At 41.7% G+C, this 13,058-nt stretch overlaps 2 protein-coding genes across 2 annotated transcripts in view; one reads left to right on the forward strand and one right to left on the reverse strand.

Annotated features, from left to right (window-relative positions):
• The window catches only part of COL4A3 (collagen type IV alpha 3 chain), a 56,044-nt gene extending 48,045 nt beyond the window's left edge, over positions 1-7,999 (reverse strand). The window contains exon 1 of the mRNA XM_041475712.1: positions 7,919-7,999. Within this exon, the coding sequence (XP_041331646.1) occupies positions 7,919-7,999 (81 nt within the window). The remainder of the gene's footprint in view (positions 1-7,918) is intronic.
• Positions 8,000-8,256: 257 nt separating this feature from the next.
• COL4A4 (collagen type IV alpha 4 chain) overlaps positions 8,257-13,058 on the forward strand; it is a 68,910-nt gene continuing 64,108 nt past the window's right edge. Inside the window, exon 1 of the mRNA XM_041475698.1 lies at positions 8,257-8,283. The gene's annotated coding sequence lies outside the window, so the exon portion shown is untranslated. The remainder of the gene's footprint in view (positions 8,284-13,058) is intronic.

Genomic DNA, 13,058 nt, shown 5'->3' on the forward strand with positions numbered 1-13,058 from the left:
CCAGTCGCACTGGTTACATGCAGAGTGTCAGAGAATGTATTTAGAGATGTTTTCAAACATGAATATGCCAAAGGATATTGGCATATATAAGTGACAAAGTCTTAATGTAAGGAGAAGAGCAAGCAATGCCAGCCTTCCTATTCTGTCACTAGCACAGGCTCTGAGTGCTGTCACTCACACAGGTGGGGCAACACAGTCCTGCCAGGAATGGTTTAAAGGCAGGAATGTGAAGTACAGAGGAACAGAGCCAAAGAGAGGATGATCCCATATTTCTCCACTGATCTCTTTTTTGAATGATATATACAATGACAGAACTGTCAGAGTATTTCTTTGTTTTTCCAGATCCAGTGAAGATCAGAGTAGCTCAGCTACACTTTCAAAATATATATTTGTATTAAAAATACTGGATTCAGGACAGAAAGGCAGGAAAATGTGCTGCTGTAGGAAACAAGCACCATATTCTTTAAGTATATTTCAGACCAAGACCACACAGGATGAGTAAAAAGGACATTGAGATGAAAGCTGAGATGAAATTAAATGTATTGTGTAGGAATATAGTAAAGTGGCTGAAGTGGGGCTTAAGTTTGTGCTTTTGGCCTGACTGGTCTTTCATTTCATGGGTGAACTCCACTGATGCCCAAACTAAATCCTGGTTAACATAAATGAAAGATGACTGTGCAACATGAGGTATTTAAAATTAATTAAAAGCAGTGCAAGTGATATCCATTAATTACTGTGGACAGTAAAAATAGTCCAGATGTCGCTCAAGTGGGTCATGAAGCTGTTGCTTTCCTTCACTGGTTGTTGTAACCGCTGATCAGATTTGTTTTTTAAAATGCACAACTAATTTTTCATTTAAACTTGATACTTATTAGCATCTCACCTATCCTGCCATTAGATCTTTATCTCCTAACTTAAAGAATCACTAAATTAGAACTCTATCACTATGTGGAACAAGACTTGCTGGATAATATCTATTTTTCTGTGATGCCACTTTTTTATTCTTTTCCATTTTTCTGCTCATTAATGATATCCTGAGCAGCCTAAAAACATGCATGTCATCACAGCGGACCTAAGTGGAAGCAACTTATCAGCTAATTTCAAGTTTTCTGTACTTTCTCTTAAATGCCAATACTTATTAAAAATTACGTATCAGTGAGCCAGCTCCTTTAAATCTTGATTATGAATTTTCAAGGCTGCTGACACATGGAGATTTTTGAATTCTTCCTAGGCTGTCTCAGTGCAGAGCAATCACTTTACACATCCCAGCTGCATCTATAAATCACAACTGAGCACATAGAATAACTCTGCTCCAACAGTTGATGTTAATATAGTGCTTAAAACTTCAAAAGGCCCGTTTCAATCATTCTCTACTACCTGTTTTCTATTGCATCTAATAAAGGTGGGAGTAATACATTGTGATTACAAGAAGTGGAAAGTTTTGCCCTACCATTGTGTTGGGGTAGGTATGCTGCACATATGTTAAATGTGGCACTTTCTGAAGAACATTATGGTGGTAGCTAGAGTTTCTAGCTTGGATACAGTTACAGTTATGAAAATTCATCCTAACCTGCACAAGAGGATGTGAAGGCAGAGCTTTACAGAAAAAGGTTTCCACTGTGAGAAAAGCTGTATAAAGAAAATATTTTTCTTCTGATGCACCTGTATTAAGACACTTATCTAGATTAGCACAGTCAGGAATTCTAGCTAGACAAGGTGGATACGTGACCCTGGCAGCATATTCCTCATGTTGCACAACTGCAAATCACCATGGAGCATGCAAGGTCCTGGAGAATGAGATCCCCTCACTCCAAAACATTGCTATCAAAACAAAATACCAGTCTCACAATTAGAATCTGTATACTAAAAGTTTTTCATGCATTCTAAGCATCAAACATGAATTCATTAAAATTATCAAAGACCACTAAGAACTTTGTGTTTTTTTAGTGATTGCTGGACCAGTACAACAAAACCAAATTATTAAGCCTTCAATAAGTATAGACAACATAGAGCAGAAATAGGAGATGATGAGATGAAGGAAAATATGTCGGTTCCCAAACCCTGAAACATTGTGTAGTCACTTGTGAACTGGAAGGCAGCCAGACATTCCTACCTTAGAAGACTCCTGTTAACAGCCATGTATGCTATCACAATTCACAGCATTTTGCTTACCAGTTGAATTTCATCCTAGCACAGGATGAAAATTATTTCACTCAGACTTTCCATTATAAAGAAATACACCTGTAACTTAACTAATAAATAGCCTGGTCAATAGCACCCAGCACAGAGAGCCTGGATCTAAAAGACAGAGCAGGAGACTGTTATGCTGCAGGCAGTGCAGCTGTTGAATAAGCTCCAATAAACACCTGTAATGGGAACCTTGCTCAGGGAATAGCTATTGAATCAAAATACCCTGTTGGTGACACAGGCCTTGTATTACTGGCTATGTGCTGCTTTCAGTGTGAGGTGCAGGAGAGAAGTCCTAAACATTTGTGGTCATAGGAAAACATAACGCTTCACAGAAGCAGGACTTTGTGTGTAATTTACAGATACACAATTCATGGTCATATGATGTTAACACACATTTTTATCTGAACTTGGTAAGAATATCCTTACTTTAAATCCTTAATTTTAAACTGGTATGAGGTCTTTTAGGAGGGTGTTGCTCATTCATGTAATATAAAGATTTATTTATAATGGTATTTCAAACCAACTGAGGTAAATGACATGTAGAGAGAAATGGAAGAATCTTCTGTATGCAAACATTTAAACAACTTTCTATTAAGCCAAGGGGAATATGTGTATGAGCCCCTTTTTTCACTTCAGAGGTTGAAAACACTTTGGAAAAGATCTCTTTTTATTGCAAAAACCTGTTGGTTAAGAATTTCGCATAACAAGAACCCCTTTTTTCACTTCAAAGGTTGAAAGCACTTTGGAAAAGATCTCTTACTTTTTATTGCAAAAACCTGTTGGTTAAGAACTTCGCATAACAAGAGTTTTGTAGTGTTAGACAAATCTCTCATAAGTTACCACAATACTCAAACACTTACCACAATAAAAAAGCAGTAATATAAACCTTAGGTTAAACAGTATAAGTCAGATGAAAACAAAATTTTCAGAAATTTCTAATATCTCCTGCTTCTTTTTTTGTTATATACTTACTGTACAGCCTACCTCTTTTATTTTTTTCACTAGGGTTGAAGTCACTGTGATAAGGACTATCAGAAATGGAACCAAACTGTTCCTGATATATTCAGATGTGTAAAATCTATGAATATGGAACCATGAACTTCATCTCTGTGGTTGGTTTCTTCTCCTGACCTTGAAGAGGACATGGAGACAACAGAAATAAATATTTTCTTTTCTCCAAGGAAAAAAAGACTAAGCAATTCAGGCCACACAATTTTGTTTTGTGTAGCAAACTCTTAAGGGTGTTTAATCAGCTTATTCATCCGTATTCTTCCTTCCTAACAATCACCTTAAAAGAGCAATCTAATAACAAAGAATACACACCATTTAACTAGTGAATTTTTGCTTACCTACCACAATATGGTTAGCATTAACTCACAATTTTGTGTTTCTTCCCAGCTGTGGGATGGTATTCACTAAAATTTTCATCTCCTCAGGCCTGTATATTTGTATGTTCATAAAATTCCTGGCGTGCGTCTTCTGTTTAGTGGTGCAAATAGCAATGAAAGCAACAGTAGCTTGTTCAAAGAAGGCTTATTGCACATGCTTTGGTTTTTCTTTATTTGAAAGGCTCTGTGATTTCACAGATTAAAAAAAATTAAAGGTCACTTCTTCCTGCAGCTTCCTCCAAAATAGCCTGTGGAAAAATGCAGCACAAAGCCCTAGCTCAAAGCTCTTCACTAAGCCAGGCAAAATGGAAAACCTGTAAACCTGTGAGACCCGTACCCTATCACAAAACGCGTAAGACAAATAATGAAAATGGAACTAAAAATACATTAGGTGTGACAAAATGGAACTTCTTCAGTGTGACTATGAGAGACTGGGCCTGCAAACAGTTAAGGAAAAAGTCTTTTTTGCATTTCACCTTCCTCCTAGGTTCCTGTAATCCATGCCAGCATACTTCTAGTATTACTTTGTTAGGCAGTAAGGTGAGAATGTGACAGTAAAACAGATGACCGGACATCCCATACTAGTTGCACTTAATAGCAAAGTATTTTGTTTCAAAGATCTGTTATATCAAGCCAGCTCTAGGTATTGCAGAAGAGACTGCTAGCACAGATCATAAATAAAATTATTCTATCTCTATGAAATGCAAAGCAGTGAAGACAGAACCTGCCTACACTAACAATTTTAATGACATTATTCAGTCAGCAAAATAACTTGAATTATAGACTTTCACTTAAATGTGTGTTTGTCTTGTAGGTTTTCTAGAAAAGGCATCAGGTGTCAACAGTCCAATTTTTACAGGTGTTTACTTAGGCCATCTAAGCAGGTTCATCTTTCAGTTCCAAGATGCAGCACACACATAGACACACTTCACATTTCGTGGCCATCAGAGCAACGTGCTGCAAACCAGCAGAAATCCATCAATTTTGATGCACAAACATTAGGGTAACTCTGCTAATTTATGCTGCCTCTCTTGGCCCAGTAGGAAAAGCCTTGCTCTGCAGTGCTGTGACATTGGGCTGTTTCTCTGTGGAGGTGGTGGCTGAATTACAATAAATGTAGAGGCAATTAGGAGCAGAAGAGTCTAGCAGAAGTTGGACCCAGTTCTCAGAGTAACACCCTCCTTGACTTCGGAGTTGGGATCACATTAACCAAATCAGAAAGGGCACTTCACAAAGGACTTGTTTTTCTAACATGCTCTGTGAACTCTCTTGTATATTCAGGTGCACATTTCCCTTCTCAGCTGCTTGTGCAACAAAGAACCTTGGTGCTTCCAAAGGCTGTCAGACAAGGAACATTATCATCATGACACTTGGTGCCTCCAACACTTTGACTCCTGGTCAAAAAAAGTCTACATGCCATTCTCACCAGCCTTGGAGATGGCCATGGGCTGAACTAGAACATAATTTTTCCCTTCCAGAGCCATGTATTAAGATCTACTTGTGACAGCAATATAGGTTGCATATAATTAGGGAAAAAAATACTGCTATTAGGAAGCAAAGAAGATTAATTTTAAGTACTTGCATGCAAATTCTAACATTTGTAAGAAATTAAATTAGTTGTGAAATATGAACTCTTGCATCTAGTCACAGACTATATGAGTGAGGAAGAGGATGCAAAACAGATCTTCCCAAGTCTTACAGTCACCAAGGTTGTTATGTCTCCTCCTTTGCCACCAGTGCATGATGAAAAAAATGAAATGTCATGATGGAGGCAAAAACATAACAAGGTGTACCTAATTTAATCCTGTGAGCTAACAAACATTGCAACAGTATTTACAATACAAATTAAAGAGTGGTAGTAAGATGAGGTGCAGCTAACCTGCAAGCAAATAATCTTGCTGAAGTAGAAACTCTCTTTATCCTGTTCTGAACAATTACTAACATGATGCCATCATAAAAATGATTAATGCCACAATATGGATTGAGTACTAATGAACTTGACCAAGGTATTTTTCATATTAGGAAAAATTGAAACAACATGTCATTTGAAACAACAAATTTCAGGGACTATTTTTAGATTAGTATTTAATTTGAAGATATAAGAGAAGTACATAAATGGTATCAAGAGCAGACACACTTAAGGGAATTAATTGAACTGTACATTTGCACCCAGACACTATCAGTTCCAGGCACTGTTAGACAAAATTAAGAAATGAAAAAGCAAATGCATTTTTTCTGAATGAAAAAAAGATGAAGAATAGGAAGAATCTTGTACCCTGTGAAAAAATATTGATGATGAAGATTCTAAAATATTTAAATGAACAGCAGAAAAATCTGAAGAATTACAATGCCACTATTTGAAGTCAAGGAAGAAGAAAGAAGCTCATCAAAGAAGCTGAAAAGCCTTTGACATGGGAAGATGCTACTTCTGCTGAGTTTTCAGAAGATGTGATTAGAGCATGCCAGTGGCCAAGAATGCAGACAATAATACTCCCTAGCAGGTGCCAGAAAGTTCAGCCTCCTAAGGGCAGAGAAATCTGGACTCTGTGAAGAGCTGCAAGGACTAAAATTTGCTGTATAAACAGCAGCAGGCACAAATGACTAATTTGCTTTCTTGTTCAGAAATAAACTACACCTAAAATTTTCCATGTTGAAACATGTTTTAATTGATGCAAACAGCAGAAGTATTTCTTCCTGGTCAAACATCAATTTATTTTTACATGAAAGTGTAGCATGATTTTAGAACATTAACTATACTAACTATTTCTCTGCAATGAACAGTATAGCCAAGATGCAATGATTTATTAATCAATTACTTCATGTCAATTACAGTAGCCACTAACATTTAATTAGGAGTTTAGATAAAACTGCCAGAAGAGAGGATTAGAAAAAAATGTGTGTGCGTTGTGGGAGAGGAGGGGCATTCCTGGAACACAGCCTGTACTTGCTGAAGCCATCCAGAAGCCCACATGGTGTTATCCACCTCTTCAGAGCAACAAGGACAATGGATGGCAGGTATCAACAGAGGACGAGGAGAATGGAACAAAACCCAGAAAACTGAGCAGAAGAGAGAGACAGGTCTTGAGCTGCTAATCTTCCACATCTTCCACATCCAGATCTGGACCGAGCCTGAAACAACTCTGCAGAAAACACATACTTTGCAAATAGATCTGGTACCTCTGTTCTACGTAAGAACTAAGAGGTATTTTAATTCCATTACAAATAAAACAATTAGACCTTTGTTAAATGACTAAACTTGACTGCCAGTGGAGTTAGAGTCCCATTAAAATCCCAACATATTGGGTGAGGCGCTTGTGCTGATTCCAGACACGCTACCCATAATGAGTGAAAGAGCTGCATGAGTTTAGAAGAAACATTATTACTAATTAGACTGCTTCAGATAATTGTAGCAGAATGTGGCTCTGCTTTAGCAACAGCAAAGTACAAGATCACATTTCTTCCTTCTAAAGGTGAACTTCAAAATATTTTGAGACAGTAAAGATTTGCATGTACGGTGTTAGAGCCCTACTCATACAAGAAAAATTAAGATTGTTGACTGCTACGGGAGAAAGAACTTGAAATTTACTAAAAAACTGTCAGTTTCTTGTGTTTGATGTCTACTAGAAATTCACCGAAACCGGCAGTTTTCTGTTTGGTAACTGCCAGATGTATTGAGAGCAACACCGACCCGTGTACCCTCACAGCTGACTGCTCTTCTCCCAGCTGGGAATGTACGATCCAAATGTTATAACCAGACACTGCAGAAAGGCACAGAAAAGACTACAATATGATCTAGGAGAAATTACTGACCAAACGGTGATGGACACTGGTCATTAAGCGAGAAAGACAAGTCTGTTAAATGATTTTGTCATGAGGGTGGCACAAGTGGTCCAGAGGTGTTTGCCTCGGGGCCGTCCACTCCCTCACGGCTCCGTCCTGGCCGTCCGCATCCCCGGTGCCCGCAGGCCCGGCCTCCGCAGCCGCTTCCCGGGCTGGTGACGGGACGGAGCCCCCACCGCACCCCGTGCCGTCCCCTCAGCTCGAAGGACGGGGAGCTCCTGAGGCCAGCGGGGACGCGGAGCCCCGTGCAGGGCCTTCTCTCCCGTCCTCATCCCGGCCCGGCAGAGGTGTCCAGGTAGCGGTGCCCCCCAGCTGGGCGAGACGCACCTCACCTCGCCTCGCCTCGCGCTGGCCGGGCGCGCACACGAGGCGCATCATTTGAAACACACGCATTCACCTTTCCTTCCCCACCAGCGGCCAAGGCAGCGGGGGGATCGCGGGGCCGAGCCCGCTCTGCCCAGGGCCCGCCGCAGCCTCCGCGGGACCCGGCGCTCACTCACCTCCGCCGCGGCGCGGCCCGGCCAGAGCAGGGCGAGCAGCAGCACCGGCGCCAGGCGGCCGGGGCAGCCCCCGCCGGCCATCCCCGCCTCGGCGCTGCCTGCACGGGTCCCGGGCCGCTTCCACTCTGCCCCCCTCCCGCCCTCCCGTGGGTTTTGGCCTGAGGGTTCCTCCGCACCCGCCTCGGCGCTCCCGGGTCGCGGCCCCGCCCCGGCCACCCCTCTCCTCCACCCCCTCATCTCCCCCCGCGTGTCCTGCCTTGGGCAGCGCTGGCGGCCGCCGCCCGCCCGCCTGTCCGTCCGTCCGTCCTTCCTCAGCGGTCATGGAGTGAGCGAGGCGTCGGGGGCTTTCCCGCCTGGGAGCTAAGGTGAGCGCCGCGGACGGGCAGCCCCGGGCGGAGCACCTGGCGCTCCTCGGGACGGGGCTGCGCAGCGCGCTGAGGGGCAGCCCCGTCCCGGGACAGCGGGAGGAGTCCCGGGTTGCCGGCTGGCTCCGTCCCCCGCCGCGCCGCCGTGAGGGCGCAGGTGGCGGGCCCGCCCGGACCGCGGGGCTCGCGGCGGGAGCGGGGCCGGGGCTGGCACTGCCCGAACGAGGCACGGGCTGCGCTCGCACGGAGCGGGGTCGGCTCTGGCTCCCGGCGGGGAGGAGGGCACGCTGAAAGCGGGCGAGAGCGAGGCGGTACCGGGAAAGGCGGCGGCGGCAGCCGGGCCCCCCCCAGCGCCATCCCGCCCCTGCCGGGGCGCTCCCGGGCACGGACGGGAGTTCCTTCAGCAACGCTTTCCGCTCCCTCGAGTGTTTTCTTTATGAGACAGAGGAAATTCCCAGAAGGGACAAAATGCTGCCCCACCGCATAAATGGCAAGCAGCGAGAAATGTTTCCATGTAATATGATAAAAAGCTTTTTCGAACGGAATTGTGATTTGTAAAGTGTCGGCAATGTGTAAAGTTTGTCAGATTTATGTTACTGACAGAAGTGCTGCATGCTCAAGGTAACCTTTCACCAAACAGAGTGCTGTTTTGAGAAGGTGCAAACTTAGAATGCATGCTGGCAGTGCCAGCCACAGCAACCTTATCTTGTCTGTAGTGTTCATGGATGCTATACAGGAAATCCCATATTACAGGTTTTATTTGCACTAGAAGTGATGCAGCAAAAGCAACAATATAATAGATGTATATAAATTTAGGAGTATTAATGAAATACAAAGCTAAAGGCTTTTGTTAGCAGAAAGCCAGCCAGAGAGCTTTGTAAAACAGCTTCTCTGACAGGCACAAGAGTAGAGCTGGATCTGTGCTCAGTAGACCATACTCAGCCTCTTATGAAATCTGCTGTGAAAGCCAGTTAGCAGAAGCTACTTTTCCAAAAAGTTTGGTAGTGCCAGTAAGAACATGCTTCAGGAGACGGTGAGCGTTTCCTTCAGTACCAAAGATCTGGTACACAGCAACATGGTAAAACAACTTGACTCTAAAATATCCAACATCTGTGACAGCAAGCTGGTATAGACACCAAGGCATGGAGAGAAAAGGAAAGAATTCCCCTGGTTTCAGGCCAGATTGATGGTGACCATGTAGAAGAAAATGTATCCATTACTGGACTTTAACATGAGAAGTACTGGTGTTAGAGAGAAGGTCATAGACATTTATACAAGAGCAAAAACAAAAGGTTCGTAGCTTGTCTATGAGACAATGTGGTCAGAGCAAGCGAGACTACAGTGGAAGAGAGTGATCAGTCCTCTCAAATGATGGCAATTTCAATGCAAAATGCCCCAGCATGGATCTCACTGCAAAGATAGTACTCAAAAGGAGAGCTGTTGAATACTAAGCCAATGAGTTATTGGAAGAAACAAAAGAAAGCAGGCAGACCACTGTTAGGGGCAATGAAAGAACTCATGCAGAATACTGAGTGAATGAAGCACTGCTATAATAAAGAGATATTGAGTCAGTTTTCAAATGATGAAAATCCTGCGTGGAAATTAAAATTAAAAAAAAAGTCAGCAAGCTCAAAGCAAAAATGTGAAAGTGCTAACAAGGGAGATATATCAAAAAGGCAAAATATTAAAAAAGAATCCTCTTCACTTGCAGAACCACCTCCTTCACTGACCTTCAGCAGCTAAGTGGCTCAGCTGAATGGGAGTTTTGTGTATTTATAGTTAAGAAATAGCAAGTAATGTTGCACTCTGAGATTGTCACATAGAAGCATACATGCCTTTATGTGAGTTTCTAGGACAGATCCGTGACCCCAAAGGAGCACTGAGCTGCTACAAAGGTAAGATCAGGCACTGGGTTGTCTCCCCTGCTCACCGTGGCCACCAATGGCAGTGTGCATCCACAGAAAGCCTGTGGAAACTTGATGCACGCTGTGTTGCTGATACTGCTGTAATCCATGATATTATCTGAGGGCTACAAACTCAGACAATCTTGTATGTCTAAACAGCTGTCCAGCTCACCATCAGTTGTGCCAAAATATATACCTGCAGCTGCCTGTAGACCTACTTTACAAAAATCCAACAAAAGCGCCAGTACCTGAACACTGGAGATCAATCTTAATTCTAGAAAGCAACTGAAAGCTGCATCTAATTAAAGTTTGTATTTTTCTACAGTAACTGATACCTAATTATTTTAACTTTGGTTTTGTTTCCTTGGTTCTCTATGGTAAAGAAAGGATAATACTATTTTCAGGAATATTTTTGTGGGAAACATTAAAGTTGTATGAATTTAGTACAAAGTGCAAAGTTTATAGAACACTGTAAATGAAAAAATAGGACTTACTGGAAAGGATGGAGAGAGTACCTAATATGTCCATCACGAATGAGGCAGAAGTCCTATGGAAAACAGCATATAAGTTCACAGACTTCAAATGACTGTCCTAATTATAGGCATGAAAGAACCACATTAAAACTGATCTGAATCCTTGACTTTGTAACTTGTGCGGTATTGTTGCACATGATGTTGCTTCCTTTGGATGTAATGAAAATACAGTTAGGACTGCTCTAATTCTTTTTACCTCAATAACTGTAGCTGTGTGTCTGCCTCCAGCTATGGCTCATGTCCCCTGTTCTTTAGCAGAGTTACTGAGAATGAAATTGTCTTGCTTCTTGATTCCTGTATAGAAAGTAAACATCTAGATTATGTTATAGTGCCAGCTTGTCCCCTTCTGTTTTCTGAGGCTGAGGTGAGGTTTGGTGATCTCATGTGAAACCTATTCCTTTGGTGGTGGTGAGTGTGTTATCCTGTGGATATTTTATTGAGGTAACTGTTGTGATTGCTTCAAAAACATAAAAAATTAGATCAATTTGACCCATCAATCTAAACAAAACCTTGTATTCTTTCTGTTATTGTATTAGCTACTGAACAATTCAACTTGTTCAGAAAATGATGAGGTTTAGATAGCCATGGCAAAATAACAAACAGAGGGTTGCAAGTCTTCCACTCATGCATTAAGTATTATTTCAAACTGTGTCAATGGGTTGGATCAAAATGGATTTTAATCTGAAAATAAAAGTTTCGCTGCTAATACAAAGCAAATGTACCAAATATAATTTTCTTTTTAATTTTCTTCTTAATTTTCAGAAGCTGTTTGGATAATTAAATAATGAGATGAGTAGTGGGCAAAAGGAGCACATTTCTGCAAAGTCTCAACACTTAATGGCTTGGATTTTCCATTTGAGGCAATCAGTCCCTGCAATATTTTATTGCCTCACAATTTTGCTTATATTGTTTTTATTACAAATGTAAAAAAATCAGTGAGGTAGGAATGATGTTGGAATATTATTTTTTTATTAGGGATGCTGTTATTTTTTTCTTTTCTTACAGATGGGGAACTGGGGCACAGCAAGACTGTAGAATTTGACAGATGAATGGAGTACTGTACAATACATGTAAAGAGTGATCTTGCAGCATGGACTGGCTGCCTTTAGGCTATTTATTCATCAGTCAGTGCACAGCAGCTTCCAAAGTCTCCTCTTAGTACTGTGGGATTTGGATATACTGTGCATACACACAGGAGTCAATATTATTTATAGATTACTTCTGGTTAGAAAAATGCCACACTACAAATAATAGAAAGCAAAAGAGTAATGTTTCAGGGACTGTACCCTCACGTGTTTAACAAACACATGGCTGCTGCCTGAACAGCATCAGAGAGCAGCCAGTTTGCTGCACTTCACATCCTCACTCCCTGCTCAGGAACTGAGTGTCTTTGCCTACTCAGGAGATTTCTCCAAAGGAAGCAAACCCCTGTCAATTCCCCCTAGTCAGTATTCAGTTTCCTCAAAATTATTTCCCACATTTGGAACTCTAGAGTGCTAAAAAGCAGAAGCCTGTGATAATCTGTGCTAACCTGGGAGAAGCCCAGCCCTTAAACCCTCAGTTTGAAATAACCAGTGTGACTCATTTGCCAGACATGCCTTATTACAAAGGATTGCAGCTTCTTTTTTATTTGGGGCATAAGGGAGTTTGCACATGACCTGGCTCTGTCTCTGAATTTGTGAAGCTCGAGTTTCCAAAAAGGTTGGAGCAGCAAATAAAACTGTGGGACCTAAGTCATAGGTCAGGGATGCACTATGTATGCAAATTATATATTACTTATGCAATTTATGTATGCAAAATTTGACTGTGGGGGACTGTGGAGGCCACTGGTCAGTCCTGCTTCCTAAGTCCTGGCAAAAGCTGTAGAAAAAATGTTCTAAAGATAAAGCTGAAAAACTCTAGGTGATCTCCACTGATTGTCATCTGTCCATGCATGTGGATAGAACTCTTAGCTGAAATGCATATGTTTTATTCTGCATTCAGAGTGGTCTTCCTTTGCTCACATGCTGGCACAGACTGGTCCAGCCCAGTTTACAAAAGATGCTGCTGCTCAGTTTGGTCTTAAAACTATAATAAATACTTTCTTGAGGTTTTTTAAAGTTCATTAGGTTTTTTTACTATACATGGGTATTGCATCTTTTGTCTTAATGCCTTTAACTGAAATGGTGGCTATGAAAACTTTTTAAGAAATAATGATATAAGATTCTCTTTGTTCATTATTTCAAACACAGAACGAGGACTATCTTTACTAGGCTGAAATCTTGTACCCCTTTTCATGTGAATCTGCAGCTTCATCATAGTCCCCTTGAAATAATTGGATTGCTGATAAAATAAAATG

This window comes from Pyrgilauda ruficollis, unplaced genomic scaffold (genome assembly GCF_017590135.1).
Source record: "Pyrgilauda ruficollis isolate IOZ18807 unplaced genomic scaffold, ASM1759013v1 scaffold36, whole genome shotgun sequence".
Classification (NCBI taxonomy): Eukaryota; Metazoa; Chordata; class Aves; order Passeriformes; family Passeridae; genus Pyrgilauda; species Pyrgilauda ruficollis.